The 24,952-nt window shown below is 41.7% G+C and overlaps 1 protein-coding gene across 3 annotated transcripts in view; it reads right to left on the minus strand.

Annotated features, from left to right (window-relative positions):
- Positions 1–24,603, minus strand: part of NET1 (neuroepithelial cell transforming 1) — a 35,693-nt gene extending 11,090 nt beyond the window's left edge. The window contains exons 1-4 of one of the 3 annotated variants that reach the window (XM_060397554.1): positions 24,344–24,471; positions 23,423–23,559; positions 12,693–12,759; positions 9,792–9,851 (exon numbers count right to left, since the gene is read on the minus strand). In XM_060397554.1, coding sequence (XP_060253537.1) covers positions 9,792–9,851; positions 12,693–12,759; positions 23,423–23,475 — 180 coding nt within the window. In that variant the 5' untranslated portion in view covers positions 23,476–23,559; positions 24,344–24,471. Of the gene's footprint in view, positions 1–449; positions 652–9,791; positions 9,852–12,692; positions 12,760–23,422; positions 23,560–24,343 lie in introns of those variants that run through there. The other 2 variants (XM_027976785.2, XM_004014312.5) reach the window with 2 other exon arrangements.
- Positions 24,604–24,952: the final 349 nt, after the last annotated feature.

Here is a 24,952-nt window from a genome sequence, read left to right on the forward strand (position 1 = left end):
ACACAACGAACTTATTAGATGTGGAAAGAAAGTTAAAACTGAACGCTGGCATTTTGTTCACTAGCATTAACTTCTAAGTAAGGTATTCCTACTTTCTGCTTACTCCACAACCCAATTCCTAAGACTGACTAGATAACAGAAATAAATGCAAGACAAAAAAACCCCCAAAAACAAAACCTAACCAAACAAAAAACTGTATTAAACATCAGAAATGTGACCGATTCAACCAAACCAATTCAACATTTAAAATCTTTTTCTTTTGTATAAAAGTTTGTGTACACTTAAGTAACGCTACGCATAAACACATTTCAAACCTGCATGTGAATCCAAGGCCACTTTAATGCTCAGTAAGAGCAAACGTTCAGTTTAACGTCATACTGTTAATACGCTGTTCAAGAGGGAAGTTTCGTGGCGTAAACCTTCTCTGGGCTGTTCTCCTCCAGTCTTACCTCTTGTTCTCGGAAGGACTGGTTGTTCACGTCGAGGACTCGTATGGTCCTTTTAATGGGCAGGAGACCTCCGACCTCATCGTGTGCCACCATGCTTCCCAAACGCCCCCACGTCCCCAGCCCGAATTCCCCGGCTCCTCCCGGCGGGGTGCTCAACCGGCCCGCGCAGCCATCAGCCAGTCTCGGCGCGGCCGCAGCTTCTGCGGGCGCCCGCCTGGCTCGCAGCCTCCAGGGTCTGGGGGCGGGGCCCCGGGGACACGTGACCGCCTTAACTGACAGCCGGGCGCACCTAGGCCTCTTCGCTTTCCCTGCCAGAGAAAGCTATCAGGGGTTTTGGAATTTCTACAGTGAGGCCAGAGGGGAAAAGGAAACTGGGTTAATGTAAGGCTCTTCCTCATTTAAAAAGCATTCCCAGAGACCAGCGAACTGCTTATCCAGGTTACCTTTTTAGTACTTAGCTGCAGACATGGATACTTTTTCTATAAAACCCTGTTACCTAAATAATAAATTATGGACTATTTGACAACGTTCAGTTCAGTCCCTCAGTCGAGTCTGACTCTTTGTGACCCCATGGACTATAGCCCACCAGGCTCCTCAGTCCATGAAATTTTCCAGGCAAGAGTACTGGAGTGGGTTGCCATTTCCTTCTCCAGGGGATCTTCCCAACCCAGGGATAGAACCCAGATCTCCTGAACTGCAGGCAGACACTTTACTGTCTGAGGCACCAGGGAAGCCCGGTGGATACTGAAGACAAGTGTAATTGTCCAGGGGCCTTGCTTTTATTTTACAGAAGTGCAATTTCTAGTCCAAAACCTTACCTCTATGAAGCAACCCTACTTCTGTTGGTTTGGCAGGCCTACAACCAAGCAGGTTTTCTTCTTAGACAATAAGTACTGTATTCCATTTTGAAAAGAAGAATTTTCTCTTAATTATATGGTACTATGAGCCTGCCAGGAGACGGCAATGGCACCCCACTCCAGTACTCTTGCCTGGAAAATCCCATGGATGGAGGAGCCTGGTGGGCTGCATGCAGTCCATGGGGTCACTAAGAGTCAGACAAGACTGAGCGACTTCACTTTCACTTTTCACTTTCATGCACTGGAGAAGGAAATGGCAACCTACTCCAGTGTTTTTGCCTGGAGAATCCCAGGGACAGGGGAGCCTGGTGGGCTGTTGTCTGTGGGGTTGCAGAGTCAAACACGACTGAAGCAACTTAGCAGCAGCAGCAGCATGAGCCTGCCAATGCAGGAGACTCAAAAGACATGGGTTTGATCCCTGGGTTGGGAAGATCCCCTGAAGAAGGGCATGGCAACCCATGCCAGTATTCTTACCTGGAGAATCCCATGGACAGAAGAGCCTAGAGCGCTATGGTCCATGGGGTCGCAAGAGTTGGACATGACTGAGTGACTAAGCACATATGAGCTATGAATGACAGGATGCTGGTAATTTATGAAAACAATTCTTAGGATTTATTCAGTTCAGTTCAGTAGCTCAGTCGTGTCCAACTCTTTGTGAAGCCAGGGACTATAGCATACCAGGCTTCCCTGTCCATTACTAACTCCTCCTGGAGCTTGCTCAAACTCATGTCCATTGAGTCGGCAATGCCATCCAACCATCTCATCCTCTGTCATCCCCTGCTCCTCCTGCCTTCAGTTTATTAGGATCAGAGAAATCTGAGGCATCTCTGTAAAGGCACTATTCTAGATGATGCAGGTGATAGAAAACAATAGGTTCCACATCCACTCCTGAAGTGCTACCAGATCATTGTGTAAAGCATGGCCACACAAAGAGGTAAGTGATGCAAGACAGCTTCTTACAAGTCCCAAATAAGCTGTATGGCTAATGAGGTGTTCAGGAAAAGAGACCACTTCCAGAGTCTTCCCAGCTGAGAGGAAGGTGGGAAAGACATTGGGGGTGGGGCTGTAAGACATTGTTTCAGGGCCTGGAAGGTCATGTTGTGTAGGTCTGAGCAAGGGAAAAGTGCAAGGCCTTCCCAAAGGATCACAGGGAACAAACACAGCATGAGGTCACAGGCACAGATGAGCACAGGATTTTACTGAGCAGGTGAGAGAGATAATAAGAGGTGTGTTGTAAGGTGGGGTTTATGATGGTTTAAAAGATGGCAAAAATCATAGCCAGGTATCAAGAACTTTGCCTAAGGTAGGCCAGTGGGAAAAGCAAAGGACAGATGTGAGACAACATGTGCAAGAAGTTAGAGATTCCAACGACTGTTAAGTTAGGAGGTAACTGTTAATGCAAATAAAGAAGAATCAGCTTTGAAAGGACATTCTGAGTTTCATTTCAGATATACTGAGTCTCAGGTGGTGGAAAAACATGCAAATAAAACTACTGAGTTAGTAGTTGGAAATGTTGGACAAAGACTCATGAAAAGGTCAGAGAGTGGATTTAGACTGGGCAGTCAGAGACACAGGGATCAGAGTTGAAGCTCTGGGAACGAATGAGACGCCTGGGGGAGAAAAGCTGGACAAAAAGAAAAGAGGCCCAAGGATCTAACTTTGGAGAAATGCCAAGGGAAAAAGAATTTTGTAAAAGGAACAGTCAAAAGGAAGGAAACAAAACAGGATGCCAAAGGAAAAAAAGGTGTTAATTATGGCAAAAAAGTTACGAAGGAAGAAAAGATTCATGGATTTACTGATTATAGGTATAATGAAGACCTCAAGTGTGCTAGTTCAGCAGAATAAAGACAGAAGAGAACCACAAAAGTTGAAGAGTGAATCAAGCAGAACAACAGTGGGCAAAGACTATAATGACAAATAATCTATAAAAAACAATTTACTAAGATTTGCAGCACAGTGTTCCTTCTTGCAGGGAGGAAGAATGCTGTCCTTCCATAAACACCAATGTGTTTTGCATTTAGGATGGTGTTAATAATCTGTCTGCTTTGAGACCTGGAAAGAGTAATGGCACCTGGCTATATACTTCAACTAATCTTTATTACCAAGTCACACCTGGGCAACAAATGTGATGCACGGGGCCTTAAGAGAGGCTGTTTGTAGTAGACAGTTCTCTACTACATAGCATTAAAGTGGAAGCACCTTAGAGATCCTGGAATCTTGTCCCCTTATTTTACAGGTGAGAACACTGATCTGCTTAAGCCCTCGGAACTCATAGGGTCCAGTAACCTGGTTCAATTAGTTTCATCTGTTAAAAAATAGTTGCAAGAAAGGCCAATACCTTGTGGCTACTTAGTTTCATAGGGAATAAAGGACTTATGCAGAGAGGGAGTGAGGAAAAAAGCTGCTAGGGTGTTTTTATGGTCTCTTACCTGACGTGTTTCTCAAGGCTCTGTTTTTCTATTTAGTTCTGATAGAGGTAAGGTCAAGGTAACTGGGGGGAAACGATTCTCTCTCACTTCTCTCCTTCAGTAAGATGTAAGGGATAAAGGTAGAAACAGCCATGAAAGCCAAGGAGGTATAGTGATAGTCCCAGTGGAAAAAAATCTCAGCTCATCAAACCTAAAATCTAGCTTCACTTGGGATGTCCAGGTTTGTGGTCTAAATCTAATTTAGACAATTGTAGAGAACATCTATAAAAGCAACACTGACCCTGGGATTCAGTTCAGTGAGCACTCTGAGTGATGAGTCTGAGGGACTCTTGACTCTAACAATGCTCTATTAAAATCCAATGGCTGAAAAAGGTCCCTTGTGACTGCTAAACTCATCCTCCTAAGAAAACTTAAGAGGAAAATGGACAATGGGGAAAAGAAAAGGGAAATGTGAGTCCTTATTTTGTGCTGGGAGCTTTATCATATTATCTTATTCACCCGACTTTATGAGGTATGTATTACCTTCATCTTACAGATGAAGGAAATCAGGCCTCAGAAGGTTTGAGAAACCTGTCCCAAGTTTCAGGGGTCGTCAGTGGCTAGACAGGTTCCAATCTGGTCTGCTCAACTGCTGCTGCAGTGTCCCTTCGCCACGAGACAGTCTGTGTAGCACCTTCAGCTCAGTGCTCAGGCATGGCTAGTTGTCATTCTGTGAGTTAGGAGCAGAGCTGAAGTTAAAAACCCAATCTCTTAGTCCCAGGCTAGTTTTGCTAAATAACTGCCAACAGTTTACAGGAAAGCAAACCATATAAACCATAGTAGAAAGATTATTTGTATTATAGGCAGGTAAATAAGATAATAATGAAATTATTATTAAGCAGTTATTATTATTAAGCAGTTCCAGCTGCTTAAGTTTTAGAAAAAAATCCTATTTTAATTAAGTTTAGTTTAATGATATTATTAACAGCAATTTGACTTTCAACAACTAGCGTAATTGGAACACAAATTGGTTAAGTGTCTTGTCTGTGTATAAAATCTAGAATTTATCAACACAAAAACAAAACTGCATTATCTAAAAATAGTAATGCAGCTTTGTTTAAAAAAAAAAAAATCAAGTTTTTGGTAAAATTACTGTTTTCCAAAAACCAAGTGTATGACAGCCTATGTTCATCTGTTTGCATGGTGCCTTCAATGCTTACTTCCCTAAAATTTGAATACTGTGAAGAGAAAGATGTTTTCCTTCTCTATAGAAAAGGACTATTAGCCAATTTACCTTTTTTCTCCTTTTAATGTGAAATAAGAATTCTGGAATTTAGAAATAAATTAGAGCTGAAGATAATCATTACTTTTTTTGGGTCTAGATACTATTTGTTCTTATTTACTTTTGTCTGGAACAGTAACAAGCAATTGGAAATTAAGCTAGGAAACCCTTCTTAAAGGTAAAGAAGAAAACAAAATCTAAGCTCTCTGCTGCCCTCTACAAGGGATAGTGTGAAATGCAACTGCCAACCTGCTTTTCTTCAACTTTTAAGAATCTTATATTGAGGACAGTAAAATTTTTATCTTTAGCCCTTGTATAGCGCTCATGTTTTATATTGCTAAACATATTTTAAAATTGTACAAGTATATAAAGAGATTGCAAAGTTTATAAGATATATTTTCAGAACTTTTTATAAATATAAAAATGTATGTTCAACTTTAAAAAGAGTTCAAGATTACAAAAACTACTGTACTTCACCAAAAAAACGTGAGTTAAAAATAGAATTTCAAATCTTACTAAAAAAGGAAATGCTGATTGAAATATTAACAAAGTGGTACTTCTGAGGAATGAGTGTTCCACAATATCTAGTAATGAGTTAAAAACACCACCAAAAAAGGCATTCACATTTGGGCAAGATGGGTATGAAAGAAGTCAGCAATGAAACTATATGTGGATCTGAAATTGTAAAACATTTGGATTAAAATTTGAGTAGTATGTCCAAGCTTTACTAAGAATTTATTTTGGGAAAAGATCAACTCAGATCAGTTAGTACTATGAGAAAGACTATGACCAGAATAGCTGACAGGCTAAGAAACTTGGTATTATCAAAAACACAGTTCTCTTTGCAATGATAACCCAAGCATCAAACAGAATCAGATACTGCTGCTGTTAGTGATGACTTTTTATCTCAAGTGTACAGGATAACATTCCTTGCATCATGTAAGATGGCCTGTGCTTATGTATTAATATCATAATGTTGAGTGGGATTTCCCAAATTTTTCCTCTGAAAATCAGCTAAGGCCCAAACCCAAAGACCAACTGCACTGTTCTGAGCCAGTCCTGTGTTCTCAGCCCACATCTCACTCCAGCTGCTGCTGCAGCAATGGCTCAGCCTCAGACAGCCCCTGTCCCCAGCTGGGTCACGTTCTCACCCTGGGCTTCTCAGAGGCGGAGAGAGGCATTTACACATGGTTGCCTGGAAGTGTGAGGGATTAACATCCCTTAGAACACCCACTGACTAATGGAGCACAGAAGCTGGTGGGTAAAAGCTCCCCCATGAGTCCCCTGAGAAGACAACTGTGTGGTGTATTTTATGTGGCTCTTTAGAAAGTCCCATAATTAGACACTTGCAGTAGCCACCTCCGTGTTCCTTGGCGCCATACCTGGAACCCGACTACCTGTCCACTACCTCATGCCTCAGGCTTGGATTTCTGGAGGGACCAAGGGCTGACACACCAACACGGAGACTGGCCCTAGAGACCAGACACTTGGGATGGGAGTCTGAAACTGGTCACTCATGGATGAAGTGGTGACAAGGACCACAGGTATGGACTGGTACAGATGGAGCGGTGAAGCAATAGTGTAAGTAGCAGGGGTGACATGGGGGCAACAAACTGTAAGGACTACAGAGTTGCCTGGCTTCTGTTAATTACTTTAAGAGACTGAAAAAGATGATGATCATCTTCATGTTCTCAGTCATTACAGAGGGAAGGGTAAAGTGGGAGCCCCTGAAATTTAACCCCCTTCCCCTGAGCCAAGGTAAGAGACTGAAGCAATATTGCACACCGAGAGAAAATGCAGAGACAGCCATCAAATTTGGAGCAAGCAAGAGCGGTGATCTCTACTGTTTCTCTGTTAAGCCTCCTGCAAGAAGGTGGTGGTTCTTTCTCTGAAGGTTCAGATTTGGGGATCTCATTTTCTTAAAAGTTAATAGTGCCTTGAAGGGTTACATTTTGAGTACTGGTATACTCAAACTGTATACCAATTTGTAGAGTATAATGATATACTCTACAATTTTAGATTACACCTAATACTAAATTATGTATTTTATTCTTTAATGACTATGACAGGCAATTGGTACTTTAATACTACGAAATACTATAAAAAAGCATGAGGTAGCCCTATTTATATTGGTAACAAATTTATAAAAAAGCAAGCTATAGCATATGTACAGTATACTCATATATGTCACCATTATACACACTGTGTGAAAATAGGTAAATAAAAAGGGCCTAGAACACACAAAATAATAACAAATTACTGCAGAGGATGGAGGTGAAAACTGGAGACTTGCAAAAGTTTTAATTTTATACAAGGACAATACATTTGTGTGTTACTTTCACAATGAAAAAACAGACAGAAGTATTTTAGATCACACAGCAGTTTAGACTAGACTGTCCCAGACCACTACTAACCTAGACTTGCTACATAAACAGAAGGATTATATTTCAGAAAATCATTTCAAGAATTCAGAATGTTGCTTCTGTTGTTTTTCATGGGAGATCAATAAATTCTTCAGCCTATCATTTATAGCCTTCAACTAAGTGGTCAATTAGCCCTCTGTGCTTCATCTCTTAGTTCTTCTTCATATATTATTGGACTCTTTTCAAATCATTTGTTCATCATTATGTTAACATAACTGATCTTAACTATTGGTACTTGTAGATGCTCCTTCTCTATCTGGGCTGGTTTTCCCAAGTTGACGTTTGCTTTCCCAAACACCCAACTCCAAACCAAGACCTCCACAGTATCTTCTGTTACGGTCATAACTCCTCTTAATACCAATTGGTACTTCTACAGTCTACTGTAATCTATGCAGGTATGATGCTGTCAGAGGTTCTTGTTTCCTGTTTGTATACAGTCTTCTCTCTAAAGTCCAGTGTAGTATTTGAAGTATTGCGGGTACTCTAAATGTCTGTGGCATTTTTTTTTTTTTTTTAAAGAAAAGAATAAAAGAAAGAATTTAGATCAGACCTCAGTGAAGTCTGGGTATACAAAGATGTGTTCAATAAATAATTATTTCAAATTCATTCTTTCGATACTATAGCTGTACACGAATCCTTGGCTTTGGAACAAATGGAGACTGCATATCACTGCATTATTCTCTTTGCAGGTGGGCATGTATTTAATGCAACGAAAATTTTATAAGGATTTCCTTCTTGAATACAGTTCCTCAGTTTAAAGGAAGTTAACAACAGTATGTACAAATATACAACTCCTGCCCTAAAATGTACTATTAATAAATTCTGAAGGGCAACAGAAGCCTGTCTTTGGCTAGTTGGTGAATATTAGTTCATAATATGATATTTACCCTCAAAATTACAGTAATTCAAATAATTCCCATAAATTCAATGTCAATAAAAACTGCTAAAATGACATCAGGTTTAGAAGAAAGCTGAATTTCCCTTTCACCAGACTGGGGACAAAGTAACATGAGGCAAAGACCATATGACCTGCAAAGGCTTGGAATATCTTGTCGTCCAGGAAGAAAAGGAGGCCATTTAGCCTCTGGCTGTGAGGTGAGGATATCAAAAGGACATGGGCAATCAACCTGCTGTACACATTAAATTTACACAATGTTGTACGTCAATTATATCTTACTAGAACTGGGGGAAAAGGACATAGGAGCCATCCTGAGGCAGCATCCGGAAGCCAAAGATGGGACAATGTGAGCCCAGTAAGAGTAACAGCTAAAATGGATCAAAACACAACAAACGTGTTCACATCCATGAGTTCATAGTACTATTAAAAATAAAACATCACTAGTTACTTTTAGAGGATTTTAATGACTAAAACTCATTATTTTTGAAAACTGATACAGGAAAGGAATTAAACACTTGTCCAGCCTTTATTATAAAACAGTACTCTGAGTAACCAAGGTTGATGAGAGGAATTTTCTCTTTATAGAAGTGTTCCAGTTAATAAAGAGCTGATAAAGGCACAACAGAACTATTCTGCAACGTCAATGAATAAATGAATCTAGGCAATGACAATTAATCTTTGATAATCAAGCAAATTAAACAGATTTGCTAAAATGTTGAGGGGCAGACCTGTAAAAATCTAATTTTTAGAAAATAGCTGTCTTAAAAAAGTAGCAGCTCCCATCATTAAACATGATGGCAAACATATTTTAAAAAACCTCACTTAAAAAATGCATAATTTTTTCATAACAATCTTTTAAAACAAGGTTCCTTATAACCAAAGTGGTTCTGTAAAACTACCAAGTGACAACAGAGAAATAAGTAATTCCAAAACAGTAGTTTTGGACTTCAAAGTAAAATTTTACAGAATAGGAGACGTAATTGTTTCTAAGTGTGTACTGAGCTCTGGTTGATCATACATCACACACTGGAAACCCCTGGGCCACATCTGGCTTGCAGATAAGTTATTTGGCTTGCACAGTTGTTAGAAAAAATCTGATGCAACATTTAAAATTTAGGATTTCATACAAAACCCCAGATTTGGGACTAGGACACAGGAGAAGCTGCCTCTCAGAGGAGGGACACGTGCTCTCCCATCCATCAGCAACCCCCATTCCTCTGCACAGATGACAGGCCTGTTCTCCTCAGGTACAGGAGCTTGTGGTCACTACTGTTTTGAGTGACATTTTCTGCTCATTCTTCACAGAGAAGTAGAACAGAAAAAGGAGGATACCTGTAAGAGCCAATGCTACTCAGTTCTGCACTTAGAAAATGCAAAATGCAAAAAACTCAGCATTCGCTATTTTTATAGCACAGAAATAAAGTGCTATCTGCATATGCTTAAAAGCTTTTCTTTGCCACAGCATAAGGCTTACCTTCAGATCAAGGCTGCTAAGGCTTATGACATCATCCTCTTTCTCTCTTCGTTTTCTTTTCTATAAAAAAAGGCAAAGATTTCATTCTTATATAGAAGGAAAATCACTTTTAAAAAGTGAAGCCTTAGGTTGTATTCATAAGAAAGTTATTTTTATGAGGGATACTCATAATTTATCACTGCTGCTAAGTCGCTTCAGTCGTGTCTGACTCTGTGCAACCCTATAGACGGCAGCCCACCAGGCTGCCCCATCCCTGGGATTCTCCAGGCAAGCACACTGGAGCGGGTTGCCATTTCCTTCTCCAACACATGAAAGTGAAAAGTGAAAGTGAAGTCGCTCAGTCGTGTCCGACTCCTAGCGACCCCATGGACGGCAGCCTAACAGGCTCCTCCATCCATGGGGTGCCATTGCCTTCTCCGATAATTTATCACTAGCACATACTATATACTTTCAAAAAGTTCCCTCAGATTGAATTATCTAGTGTGAAGTGATTCCATTCCAGAACAGAACTCTTATGCAAGTCAAGCCTATACTTGTTAGAGAAAAAGTAAAATATATTTTATATATACAGGCAGAAGTATTTTTAAAAAGGAACACATTTTACTCATTCTATGAGGGGGTGATTTCACTAGGAAAGAAATACCCTTTTCTCCTGGTCCAAGTAATTAAGGTTTGTTGCCCGAAGCAGGACTTTTCAGTGGAAGGTACCTAGAGAACATGCCAGTAATCATTACCACCTTCCTTCAGCCCTGCAAGTGCCAGCAGTGACCAAACTGTGTATATAGCTCTAACTTCTAGTCCTTAGTCAATATTGCTGGGAAAGACTGAAAGCAAAAGAAGAGGGAGGCAGAGGATGAGATGGTTGGATGGTATCACCGACTCAATGGACATGAACTTGGGCTAACTCTGGGAGATGATGAGGAATAGGGAGTCCGTGCGGAGAAGGCAATGGCACCTTACCAGTACACTTGCCTGGAAAATCCCATGGATGGAGGAGCCTGGTAGGCTGCAGTCCATGGGGTTGCTAAGAGTCGGACACGACTGAGTGACTTCACTTTCACTTTTCACTTTCATGCACTGGAGAAGGAAATGGCAACCCACTCTAGTGTTCTTGTCTGGAGAATCCCAGGGACGGCGGAGCCTGGTGGGCTGCAGTCTATTGGGTTGCAGAGTCAGACACGACTGAAGCAATGCAGCAACAACAGGGAGTCCATGGGGTCACAGAGTCAGACATGACTTAGCGACTGAACAACACAAAGTCAATACTGAAAAAGAATCCTTAAGTAACATTTCTTCTGTATCTCAGAATAATATTCTGATTAAATATGACACAGCCCAGCTCCTGTGAACTCTCAGGACCTGGCCCCCCTACAGAAGAGGAACTGGGAGAATAGAATCTACACTGTGCAAGATGGGGACAACTGAGAAAAGGAAAGATATAGTCCAGGTAGAAGTGGGGGAAATACATGGAAGGGAACATAGCTAGCACTTTATCATCATGTATGTTGCTTGTGGTAGGTCTCAGGCTAAGTACGATGTTCTAGTCTATATTCTAACCTTGGTTTGCCAAGACTTTTACCATGATTAGGTGCTGACTTTACTTCTCCACTCTTCTCCTCCTCTTTTCTTCAGTTCACGATATTGTTCTTCTCCTCACCCCTTGAGTTAGATGCTTAAGTTTTGTTCTTTTCCTTTCTTCAACTATGTATTTAAAAAGTAATCAATCTCCCTCTTAAGTTTCCTTAATCATATTCCAACAGTGTTAATACATGAACCATGAGATATTTCTTTTGTCATGGAGACCTCTACAGAAGTGTTTTCACAAGTGAGATGCACCTATCTCAGAGAAAATGCAAGATATTTTTCCTGGAGTACAGGAGTAAAATATTAGAACTTCATTTCTATGTATTTCTTACTCCTTCAAGTGAGCTACTAAAATTTAATATACAGATGACAAGCTCATCATCACCCACATTTTCCAATGTGAGTTAGACAATGATAATCTAATCAGATCCAATTTAGCAGTCCCCAACTGTGAAATTATTCTGGCTATCTGAAATATACATTTATGCCCGCTCTCATTAACCCCACCCTGAGTATTGTGTTTTGATACACGAAAACATTAAATTAAATACAAGAGAATAGAATACAAATGAAGCATGTATTGTTGGACCATCAGCACATCATAATACATGCACACAGGTAAAGTTTGGCATACTAGAAGCAGAATCATTTTTGCTATTTCCCCCAAATAAGAAAAGCATAAGAATCATGCTCTCTTTGTACATATTTTATTTATGAGTATTATGTAGCAATGAGGTTTTAACTATTTTTTAATTTTCAAATCTTTAATTCTTACATGTGTTCCCAAACATGAACCCCCCTCCCCAGTTTTAACTATTTAAATTAGTTTTTAATTATTAAAAAACTCCAATTTTCTGGTGTTAGTTTCCATAAGGTTGGATGCCTCTGGAAGTCTCCTAAAAATAATGAAGCAGTCCCTCTATACTAAGATTATTAATAACAGAAATAATTCATTCATTATATGTACTACCTACAATCATTTTTATATTTTTCAACAAAGGAGAAACCTGTCAGAGTATGTACATAAAAATATTAATATATTCATGTTTCATAATATATTAATTTTAACACTGATAGAAATAAGAGAAAGAATTGAATAAAGATGAATAGATCCAATACTTTTCAAAACATTGTTACATTTAGCTTGAAACAAAGATTTCAGTCTGTTAGCAGAGAAGAGTTAAATTAGGCTACCAAAGACAATGATAGAAACTCTGTATCTTAAGATTTTCAGAGATGCACAGACAACTAGACTGAAGAACAGCCAGGAATATTTCTATTTAATGTTATGAAATAAAAACGCAGGTGTCTACTCACCAAAGTGAAATCCCAATGAGGGCCAGGTGTTAAAAATGTGAAGGAGCTACCTCTCCGAAGGGAGTATCTGTTAACAGAAAATTCAAACAAATACATTGAGAGTAACTTCAGTAAAATTAAGCACTAACAGGTAAAAAGCTATCTTTTTCATAGTTTCAAAACTCTTCAAAGTAGCCTAATGAATCATTCAGTTGTAGAAATAAGAGGGAGAGTATTTAAAACCAAAACAAAACAACCCACAAAAACTGAAATCCAAAAAATCAGGGTATAGGTTCCAGTCACTTTTGGAAATTTTCAGAAACATTACAAAAGTGAAAAAGCCTTTATAAAACTAGTAGATTAAAACTAATTCACCAAAACAAGCAGAGTTTATTTTAGAAACATATACATGGCTCAATGATATGAAATATATTTTATATATTTCACTAATAGGTTAAGTAAGAACACAGTAAATGATGCAACAAATTACTTGATAAAATTCAGCATTCATGTTTAATATTTTTAAAATAATAGTAAAAAAAACTCAACATCATAAACAAAAGTTAAATGAATTTATTTTGTATTTTATGTGTAAATCTCTTCCATGTACTGATTTTTCTTTTTAGTGTTATGACTTAATAAATCAAATAAAAAGCTTTGAATAACTATATCTGAGACAAAGTTCTCAAGTAAGGTTAAAATTTGGCTAGGATTTTGTTCTTTACTACTAAGTGACACGGGCTTCCCTGGACAGAGGAGCCTGGTAGGTTCAGTCCATGAGGTGGACACAACTTAGCGACTGACCCATCCTGCCTTCAATCTTTCCTAGCATCAGGATCTTTTCTTATGAGTCACCTCTTCACATTAGGTGGCCAAAGTATTGGAGCTTCAGCTTCAGTCCTTCCAATGAATGAATATTCAGGATTGATTTTCTTTAGGATTACTGGTTTGTTCTCCTTGCAGTCCAAGGGACTCTCAAGAGTCTTCTCCAACACCACAGTTTTAAAGCATCAATTCTTCGGCAACTCTCACATCTTTACATGACTATAGGAAAAACCATAGCTTTGACTAGACGGACCTTTGTTGGCAAAGTAATGTCTCTGCTTTTTAATGCGCTGTCTAGGTTTGTCAATGGAGAAGGCAATGGTACCCCACTCTAGTACTCTTGCCTGGAAAATCCCATGGACGGAGGAGCCTGGTAGGCTGCGGTCCATGGGGTCGCTAGGAGTCGGACACGACTGAGCGACTTCACTTTCACGCATTGGAGAAGGAAATGGCAACCCACTCCAGTGTTCTTGCCTGGAGAATCCCAGGGATGGGGGAGCCTGGTGGGCTGCCGTCTGTGGGGTCGCACAGAGTCGGACACGACTGAAGTGACTTAGCAGCAGCAGCAGGTCTGTCAAACGTAGAAAATCACAAAGCATAGGTAGTGCAGAAATGTTTATAAACTAGGTACATGTGTTCAGTCACCCAAGTTGTGTCTGACTGACTCTTTATGACCCTGTGGACTGTAGCCTGCCAGGCTCCTCTATCCATGGGATTTTTCAGGCAAGAATACTGGAGTGGGTTGCTATATCCTCCTCCAGGGGATCTTCCCAACACAGGGATTGAACCCGAATCTCCTGCTCTTTACCACTGCATCACCTGGGAAGCCCTTATAAACTATACTTATGAGAAAAGCAAAGGTTGTTAATTCAGAGCTTGCTATAGCAAGGGAGCTGGCCACCATCACTGGTGTTTAGGGAGACTGAAAGGCAGGCTGGGGAATGAAGAACAAGGGAAGGCTTCAGGTGTGTTCTGACTGGAGGCTGTCAGCAGTGGGAAGGTGCAGGCAAGCTAAGTGGCACTGGGGCTCCTGTGTGATTTACTGGGTGCAGGTAGGATTTGCTCGAGTTAGTTTTAAGTTGGAAGTGAAGTGTTAGTCGCTCAGTCATGTCTGACTCTTTGCGGCCCCATGGACTATAGCCTGCCAGGATCCTCTGTCCATGGGATTTCCCAGGCAAGAATAACTGGAGTGGCTTGCCATTCCCTTCTCCAGGGGATCTTCCCGACTCAGGGATCAAACCCAGGTGTCCTGCACTGGAGGGAGATTCTTAATTTGGAACCAAAGACAAAAACTGGGGAAGCTGGCTGTTGCTGATCAAGTCTTGGCCATTTGGGGCCAATTATTATAGAAGTTATTGCTTAGCTTCTGCACTGTCAGGCCACTGTCCACTTGTGTACTCTTTCACCTTCATTCTCATAGTCACCGTAAGTTACAGAAACACCACAGATGGTGGTTATTTCTACAAACATTTACAAGCTTAAATAAAACACAGGCTTTTGTAGTTTTCTAAGCTAAATATAAAGCAGAAGTTTGTTTATATTTTGACAAGGAGCACAAGTGAAAATGGCTACAAGGAGAAAGAGGACAGCAAAATGGCTTCGCAGAAGAATTAATACTGCTGCTACTGCTGCTAAGTCGCTTCAGTCGTGTCCGACTCTGTGTGACCCCACAGACAGTCAGCCCACCAGGCCCTCCCGTCCCTGGGATTCTCCAGGCAAGAGTACTGGAGTGGGTTGCCATTGCCTTCTCTGAACCGTAAAACTGAAGCAAAGAGAAATCGCAATCAGCAAAGCATGTAAGAGCCAGGCAGGCTCTGTGGGGAAAGGGAAAGGCACATGTGAAGGAGGGGTGAAATGAATTATATACAGGAAACTGCAAGTAGCTCTTTATGTTTGAGCATCAAAAGAAATAAAACAGGGCTCGATCATGATAAAAGGCCTCATGTACAGTCCTTAAAAATATGAACTTGATCTTGCATACGTATGGCAGCTGTCAGCAACTGAGTTCTAAGGAACAAGAAGGCTGAGTTGGAAGAAGGCAGCACTGGTCAGGAGGCTGGTTAAGAGGCAGTTCTGATACTGCTGACAACAGATGGCGAGAGGCAGAGGGACAGCAGCAATGGCAGAGTGGGGTGGTGACTAGAGAGGGCTCAAGGTCTGGCTGGAGAACTCTCCCTTCCTCCCAAGGCCTGTTCAGTTCCTGGGAAGGGTCCTGACACAGTGAAATAGGATGCCACTAATAATAATTAGAAAGAGATACAAAAGATCTGAAGATATTTAAAGCAAATGCTCCCTAAATAACTATTTGTAGCTCAAAAACTGTTTTGAGGGCCTCTCTACTGGAGCAAAATAAACTAAGAAACTGGTGATTTCTTGCCACTATAGAAAAGTCAAGTAACAATGAAGATTACACAATTTCTGATAAAACAATAAGATATCAGCAATAAATTATAATTCATATGACTAAAGAATACATAGATAAGAGTATACAGAGATATAGTACTATAGTCAAATGCCAAAGGATTACAGGGCAAATAGAACCTTCAAGTTATGATCACTTTTTAAAAACACTGTTCTAGGTATCATGTACTACACAAAGAGCCACCAGTGGAGACTGGGTTGAGAAGCAAAAATTATGACCTCTCGGAAGATTATTTTAAAAGTAATACAAATATTCATTACAAAGTAGTAATCATTGTGGCACTTAAAATATTCACTGAGCACTTCCTTTCAGATATAAGACAAGGAGAACATAAAACCAAAGATATTCATTTCTTTATTCCCTAGAATTGTTCATTCTGACCTCAGAATGAATTTGATGTTTAAAAGCTGGAAAGAATTAGCTGTTAGGAATTTTAAACACACTGCAAACTGGAAAAATATTTCCAACTGGATGGCAAGATTGTTTCCAGCACCAGCTGTAATCAGCTTTATAGTAATGCTATTTTTTTCCTATTTCAAAAGCAAGTACCTATTTATTTTGAGAACTCATGGAAAATAAGAACCCAAAAAACAAACTGTGCCCTGAAAGTATGTGAGTCAGTGCCAGCTTTCAAAAAACTTGGAAAGATATATAGTCATTTTTTCATAGGGGTCACACTCAAAATGTAGCAGCTATTTTAAATCCTTGTGGGAAAATTTTTTATTTCATAAAACATTAAAAGTGACCTTTAAAAGATATGCAGTACAGTCCATTTAAAAAGAGCTCAAAGGCCGAAATAAGAAGTGACAGTCCATCTTTTTAAGAATTTTTGTCCAATCTTTTTTCATATATCCAATTAATTACTAACATTTAAGGCATAAAATAAATACCCAAAGGCACTAGCTTGATATATTAAACTGTGTTTCCTATTAGCCCCACTGATTACTCCTTGATCTTTACATACTTCTTTTTGTGTCATTTGATGTATTTTCAAACTATATAAATTATTTTTACACGCAACTAGATTTAGTCTAAACAAAACATAAATAAAATGGTACAGTTGATGTTCCACAAAAAATCACCTGTTATTTCATTCTCAAGCCATATTTTTTCAGAGATTATGACTTATGTCATTGCCCTCCTCTATCATGGCACATAATTAATATAGACGAACTACAAAACATGCAAATGTGAAAGATTATATTGTGTGGTTCTATTTATATGGCTATCCAGAAATAGAAATTTACAGACATGGAAAGCAGACTAGTGGCTGCCTAGGCCTGGGGGTAGGAGGAGGACTGACTGCAAACAAACTTGAGGGAGTATTTGGGACGATGAATGTTCTAATGGTGACTGTGTCTATACACTTACTAATAATTACTGAATTGCACACTTACAACGGGTGAATGTTATGACATACAAATTATCTATCAATAAAACTGTTAAACAGTACAGTCATTTCGATGTGGGAGGAAACAGCCTTAGGAGCTAGTGGGGGCATCCTTTTATTTTCAGCAACTATTAATATAAATAGTAATAATGATGACAATCCTGGGTTATCAGGGACTGGCTCAATTTCTGTTTAATTTGGTTTTTAAAATGTTTTGAAAAAACAGTCCATCCAGGAAGTTAAATTCCCTTAAAGGGAACAGAAACCCTTAGCTCAAAATTAACAGAACTTGGTTTAAGAATATACATTTAACTCTGGATGTCCACTCTACAAATCCATCAGTTTCACTAGAAAAACAAAAGTCAAAGATTTACCATCTAGTCAGAGATCCACCTCTACAAAACTGATAAGAGATAACTGCTAAATACTCCTTGATAGAGGGTAAGTTATAGCTTTTAGTGTTTCCTGCAGAAAATGAAAACAATGATACCTAAGATATATGGAGCATTTGATATATCTAGGTACTGTTCTCATGTTTTACATGAATTACCTCTTATAATTTCCACCGCCTTATGAGACAGATACTATAAAGTGAGATTTAAAAGAGATTAATCACAGCCTGATGAGACAGATACTACTAATGAGCTAGAAAGTATGAAATGAGGTTTAAAGAGATTAAATCCTCAAGAGCCAGAATTTAAACCCAAGGAGTCTGACTGTAAAGCCTAAACTCTTTAAACACTAATGTTTTATTCAGCTTTGGATCTCAGTCTAAAAGAATGTCCATTCCCAGAGAGAGTAATTAACTGAATCAAAGGCAGGGCTAGAGGAGACTCAGTGTCAGGAAAACTAGGCCAGAGAAGCACACTGCTTTCTGAGTTCTGAGCCGTGTAGTGGGGCCCAGGGCCGCCTGTGGACAAGAAACTGGACTATTACTAACCAGAACAGAGAGGGACGAGGAGGAGGAGAAAGCAGCTGAGAGCCATTGCCGCAGAGCAAGCTTAGACCCCTAATGGATTCCAGCTGTCTCTTCTCGCTTTTTCTCCCTAATTATCTTGCCCCAGCCATGTCCTGTGGTAGTCAGCATTCACGTTGTGTTCAAAAATTTTTTCTACCTCTGTGTGAAGCAATGCCCAGGATCAGTCTTTAGCAGAAGCAGATCAGCGTCATGATTTAACTTGGTACAGTAGGACCTCTCTCTCAGGTTCTGCATGTATTAGCCATTCCAACTCCTGAGCTCATTCTCAAGTCTACTCGTTTCTCATCTGGATGGCTAGGATTAACAATTAGCAAAGATGTGGCTGAAAATGAGCTCCAACCATGTGGACAGGCTGATTAAATGGCAGGCCTATAAACAGCAGTTTGCATGCAAATATGTGTACAAACACACACGTGCTGGATCACTTTGCTGTACACTAGAAACTAACACAATCTGTAAATCAACTGGACTTCAGTTAAAAAAAAGACAGCCCACAGAATAGGGGAACATATCTGCAGACCATGCAGGGGCTTGTTATCAAGAGTAGAGTTCTTATATCTTAGTAATAAAAAATATAAATAACCCAATTTTTAAAATGGGCAAAGGATGCCTCTGAAAAATGGCCACATATGATTTCATTCATGTGAAATGTCCGGAACAGGGAAATTCATAGAGACAGGAAGCAGGTTAGAGTTTGCGGTAAAAGAAGAGAAAGGCAATAGGGAGAGAGGTATGGGCTTTCATTTTGAGGTGAAGAAAATGTTCAAAAATTGCCTGGTGATGGTTACACATGTCTAGAGGACATTCACATGTCCTGAATCTAAAGGAAAACAGTGAATTGTACACTGCAAGTGGGTAACACTGTATAGTATGTGAACACTGTTTCATGAAAAGGTGATACTTTCATTTTCTTTTTTTTTGTCCTTCAAAAAAAGAAGAGTAATGAAGTAGGACAACTTCATTACTCTCCTAACGCTGCCTATGGTGGTGGTTTAATCATGTTGGAATCTTGTGACCCCAGGGACTGTAGCCTGCCAGGCTCCTCTGTCCATGGGATTTCCCAGGCAAGAATACTGGAGTGGGTTGCCATTTCCTTCTCCAGGGGATCTTGCTGACCCCGGGATCAAACCCATGTCTCCTGTGTCTCCTGAATTATAGACAGATTCTTTACCACAGAGCCACCAGGGAAGCCTTTGTCACCACCCTTTTCTCAGCTGACATAATTTACAACCTCACCTAAAAAACAGAACCCTGGTGGGAAAGCCCCCAAATTCCTGCTCGTAACATCCCACATTCCCCAAACTTACCCCAAAGGCTACTGTCCACAGCTCTCAGACAGGCTGGATGCTCTACCTTTACACTTAGGAGTCCATCCTTCTCTTTCTGGTTGCTTATCACCTTTCTTCTTTCCTGTCTCTTCAACCTCTCTCTGTACTTGCTTATTCCCTCATCTGTCCCATATCAAGTTTACCCCTTCTTCAGAATCCACCTCACAAGCTGGTGTTGCCTCCATTATTCTTTCTTGCCCTCGGGTTGCAGTGAGACTCCCTGAAAGTGTAACCCAGTGTTTCAAGTTCTCCAACCTCACTGCCAGCCACTAGATTCAAACACTCATCCAGGCAACTGCAAAATGACTTCCCGCCAATGATGAATTCACATGCGACTTTTAATTTGGTTCCACAGTTGGGCTGCAAGGGTCCACAAATTTGGAATTTTGTGTGTATGAGCACTTGTTTGCGGGCTAGTTTTCATCAGATTTACTATCATGGCATACAAAGCTCCCTTCAGTGATGTGGCTCTTACTTCTTCAGTATCATCTCTAATCACTACCTCCTCTCTATCCCTCAGTCTTCTCCCTATAGAGTCATTGTCATACCTAAAACTCTTCACGCTCATTTGTGTAAAGGGCCTTTTAACATTCAAATGCTTCCCCCTACATGATATCACCCATGCACATCCATTCTCTAAACTGGCCCTCTGAGACTCAAGGGCTACAACAGGGAATCATTTCCTGTCCTTTTCAACTAGAATTTCTTTAATTTGCATCTATGGCATCACATGCCTAACGCAATAGTAATTGTCATCATACACGATTATGATTACTCCTCCCTATACCATTGTAAGTTCTTCTGTAAGAGCAGACGTTGGTTAAGGCTGCTTCCAACATGCTAGGCCTTATTCTTTTAAGTCCACTAAGCCATTTTCTAAGAAAAGCTTCTCTTGCTTACTTACATTTTGAAAACGATTACTTTCTAATCAGAGCTGTGTACAATACATATGGTGTTTGCTTCTCTGAGGAAGCACTTCCTAACACTCCCTTCTTTTGTTAGCATTCTTTATTCTACAAAATCACAGTGCGATAGCCTCAAGGACTTCTGTATTCTTCCCAAGAGAGCCTGACACTGACTTAGACCATGTAGATTTTCCAAAAGGAAAGAATGCAAGCTTGCTTCTGCCCTACTCCTTATCTATACAGCACTCCCTTCCTGTCCTGAACTTTAAGATCTCTTCCTATTTTTCCCAAAGGAGAGCAGTCTTGAGGGCGCTAGCCTACTGTGGCCACCTATGGCCGGCAAAACAATAAAAGCTACTCTTTTCAACTTCACCCAAAACTCTTGTCTGTGTTTCTATCCGGCACCAGAGAACAGAGGCTGGGATCTCGGCAACACTCCCAGAGTAAGGACAGTATTTTGCATCTCCATATTTATAGTGTCTGACACTCACACATTTCTGGAATAAACCACACCTCATTCTCTTCTCAACCCACTACAAACATTCTTAATAGTTTAACTATTTTACGGAAACTACTGGAGGTCAATATGCTCTTCTCATGACCAGATTCAATGATCACTCATTCCTCATCTCATTAAACTGTTCATTCCTTCCTTACGAGTAACACTTGACATACTTTCCCATGTCCTTTCTCAAAACCCTTTTGCCTCTTGGCCTCCTGGACACTGATCTCACCTGGTTCCTCACAGCTGTGGCTCCTCCGAGCTTATTCATCTCCCGGACCTTTGCATGTGGGGATTGTCTCAGGGTTGGGGCCCCAAACTCTCCTCTATTCAGACTATCAGGATGACTGCCCAGTGCTGTGATTTCAAGTCTATTTGCTGATAAGCCCTCAATTTATATTTGGTTACACAGATGTGTTTACTTTGTGACATTTCACTGGGCAAAACACTTATGATTCATGCATTCTTTCATTTGACTGTTAAACTTCAATGAAAGTTTTTTTTTTTTTTTTCAAGAGAAAAAAGCCAAAAAAGAGAAAAGGGGGAAAAAATTGTTGTGATGCATTCCTTAATAGGAGCCTTTTAACGCATCCCAAAGCAAACTTCTCTCCAGGAACACGGAAACCTGGTCTTCTGGTGCTCAGATTAAAAACCTCGGAATCATTCTCCATTCCTCTGTCTCTCTTAACTCCACACTGAATCCATGTGCAAATCCTGTCAGTGCTACTTTAAAAATACATCCCAAATAGGAGTACTTTCCACCATGTTTACCACTCAGATGTCTCAAACTGCAGTAACCTCTTCATTAGTCTCCCTGATTTTCTCCCTGCCACGTAACAGACCAATCCTTTTAAACTACACATCACAGAATTTTCTATTGTCTCCCAACCATAGATTCAAATTTGAAATCTTTCTGGTGGTTGGCCATGTACTACCCGATCTGACCCAGGCATCTCTGTGACCTCGCTGTCCACCTTTCTCACTTTAATTTGCTCCACTCCAGTTACCGTGGCTTCTCTACAGTCCTTGAACACACCGAACAGGATTCTACTTTGAAGCCCTGTACTTACTGCCTTTCTCCCCACATCTTCACATGGTGGAGTTCCTTAATTCCTTCACATCTCTGCTTAAATGGCATCATTACCATGGAGGAGAACTGTTTGATCTTTTAAAAATAGCAAAACTGAACCAATACAGTATTGTAAAGTAAAATAAAGTGAAAAAAAAAAAAAAAAGGCAAAACTGCCCCTCTCCTTATCTCTGCCTGTCCTGCTGCTGCTGCTGCTGCTAAGTTGCTTCAGTCATGTCCGACTCTGTGTGACCCCAGACGGCAGCCCAACAGACTCTCCCGTCCCTGGGATTCTCCAGGCAAGAACACTGGAGTGGGTTGCCATTTCCTTCTCCAATGCATGAAAGTGAAAAGTGAAAATGAAGTCGCTCACTCGTGTCCAACTCCCAGCAACCCCATGGACTGCAGCCCACCAGGCTCCTCCGTCCATGGGATTTTCCAGGCAAGAGCACTGGAGTGGGGTGCCACTGCCTTCTCCGATGCCTGCCCTTACCATACCTTAATTCTCCTCACAAGATGACCACCTGGTATTTCATTATCGTCTTTCATTCCTAACCAGAATGTAAGCTTTATGAGAGCAGAGACTTCATCTGTTCACCAAAATCTCTTAATATCTGCAACACTGTGAAGATCTAGGAAAGTGCAAGTGTTAGTTGCTCAGTCGTGTCCGACTCTCTGTGACCCCCACAGACTGTAGCCCTCCAGGCTCCTCTGTCCATGTGATTCTCCAGGCAGGAATACTGGAGTGGGTTGCCATGCCCTCCTCTGGGGATCTTTCCAGGCAAATGCTCAAAAGCTTTATTGAATGAACACAGAATGAATTTATCACTGTTCTTCTTCCCTTCACTACATGGTCCTGATTCTCCTATTTCTCAGTCTCTGGGATGATGACGTCTTTCTGCTTTTTCACTACCTCTTAAATATAAGTTGTAATCAGTATAAAGGTTTCAGGCAAGGATTATCCTAATCTTCAAAATAAAAAATCAATATCTAATGAAAAAGTCTAATTCTCTGCACGATGACTTATTAACTGTGAGTTTACAAATGCTCTGTCCATGAAATTAAGGTGTTTTCCTTTCTCTGAAAAAATGACTGGCACATCCAAGCATGACTGGAATGTAACTTCAGTAAGGAACTGTAGTTTAAGAATAAGTAGTGGACCACAGGGACTTCTGAAAAGAGAAGCAGATGTGGAATTACTGATAAAAATCAGCAAATAACAGTTTGTTTCTAACTCCTTGCATACAGGCTCACACAATGACCTCACTGAATTGCACAACTTGGAGGAAGTGGATACTATTTCAACCCTATATGACAGATGAGGACCCAACCTTAGAGATGAAAGGTCCAACGGCTGGTCACAGGAACCCAGGGCCTGCAGCATCCTGACGGGAAAGCAATGCCCCCAGCCCTCGTTCACCGCTCGCCTCGCAGACACCGCCTCTGACACCCTCGGCCGGTGTCCTCCCTTCGCAGACGCACAGGACAGAATGAAATGTGTCAATAGCTAAAAAGTCCAAGATGGGCCTCTGCGTCCTCTTTACCCGGGAGGCTGGGGTCCTGAGCTGCGCCCTGATCACCGACTTGGTCAGAGGCTCGAAAGGAGGGACTGTGACCTCGGCGAAACTCTTCATTTTAATGCTTGCTTTTAGGCTAAAAGTTTGGTGTCTGGTAGAAGTCCTCGGGGGCTTCCCTGGTGGCACAATGGTAAAAGAATCCGCCTGTCAATGCAGGAGATGCTGGCTTGATGCCTGGGCTGGGAGGATCCCCCGGAGAAGAGAATGGATCACAAGAATCCCAGGATTCTTGTCTGGGGAATCCTTGGACAAGAGGAGCCTGGCGGTCTGCGGTCCATGGGGTCGTAAGGGGTCGGACACGACCGAGCGACTGAACAAAAGAAACTCTCCGGCTCCAGGAACGATTCCAGTCCTCTTAGCCAGCAGCTCTCGGTGGGCATTTAGGAACCGCCCCCGCCACCCCCAAATCCAGCCCGAAACCTGCTGGGTGTGCAGAGAGGACCTCCACCCCCTGAGCGGGGAGGGGAGACGAGAGGGAGGAAGGAGAGGAACGGGAGGTAAAAATAAAGGAGGGTCAGGCGATCGGAAGAGGGGGACGAGGGGAGAGAGGAGGAAGCAGAGGAGAGCAGGCAGCCCTGCTCTCCCCTACCCCCGGCTCCTTCCCTGCCCGCCACCCCCTCCCCAGCCTCGGGCCCCACAACCCGAGTCCCCAGGCGCCGTTCACCCCGCGCTCACCTGCCGTCCGGGCCGGGCCCGGGGGTGTCGGCCGCTGGCTCCGCGGCGCCGCCGGCGTTGAGCCCCGAGGCCCGGCGGCTTCGCCTCCGCGGCCGGCTCTGCTCCTGGGCCTCCAGCTCGGGCTCCATGGCGCGGAGGGGGCGGCGCGGTGGCTGGGTGCCCGGGAGGCCCGCTGGGAGCGGCACGGCGCCCGGCCTCTGCGGCCCGAAGACGGGTTCCTGTCAGGACGGCGCCGCCACCTCCGCCGCCGCCATCTTCCGGGGTTTGAAAATGGCGGCCGTGCGGACACCAGCCAATCAGGGGACGCGGCGCGGTTGCTAGGATCGTGGAGTCCCGCCCCTCTCCTTCCTTAAGGCGCTAAACTGTTCGGAAGCTGTGAGGGGGAGCGTGGTCCACAGGGTCGCCCGGCTGATGAGCCAGAGGCCTGGGGTCTAGTTCCTAAATCGCCAAGGCCCGATTACTAGTGTACAGTTCATTAGGACTTTCACCACAAGTCAAGGGAAACTGGGAAGCATTTTCAGCTCAGTTCAGTCGCTCAGACCTGTCCTACTCTTCGTGACCCCATGGACTGCAGCACGCCAGGCTTCCCTGTCCTTCACTATCTCCCAG

Source organism: Ovis aries, chromosome 13, assembly GCF_016772045.2.
Source record: "Ovis aries strain OAR_USU_Benz2616 breed Rambouillet chromosome 13, ARS-UI_Ramb_v3.0, whole genome shotgun sequence".
NCBI classification, from domain to species: domain Eukaryota; kingdom Metazoa; phylum Chordata; class Mammalia; order Artiodactyla; family Bovidae; genus Ovis; species Ovis aries.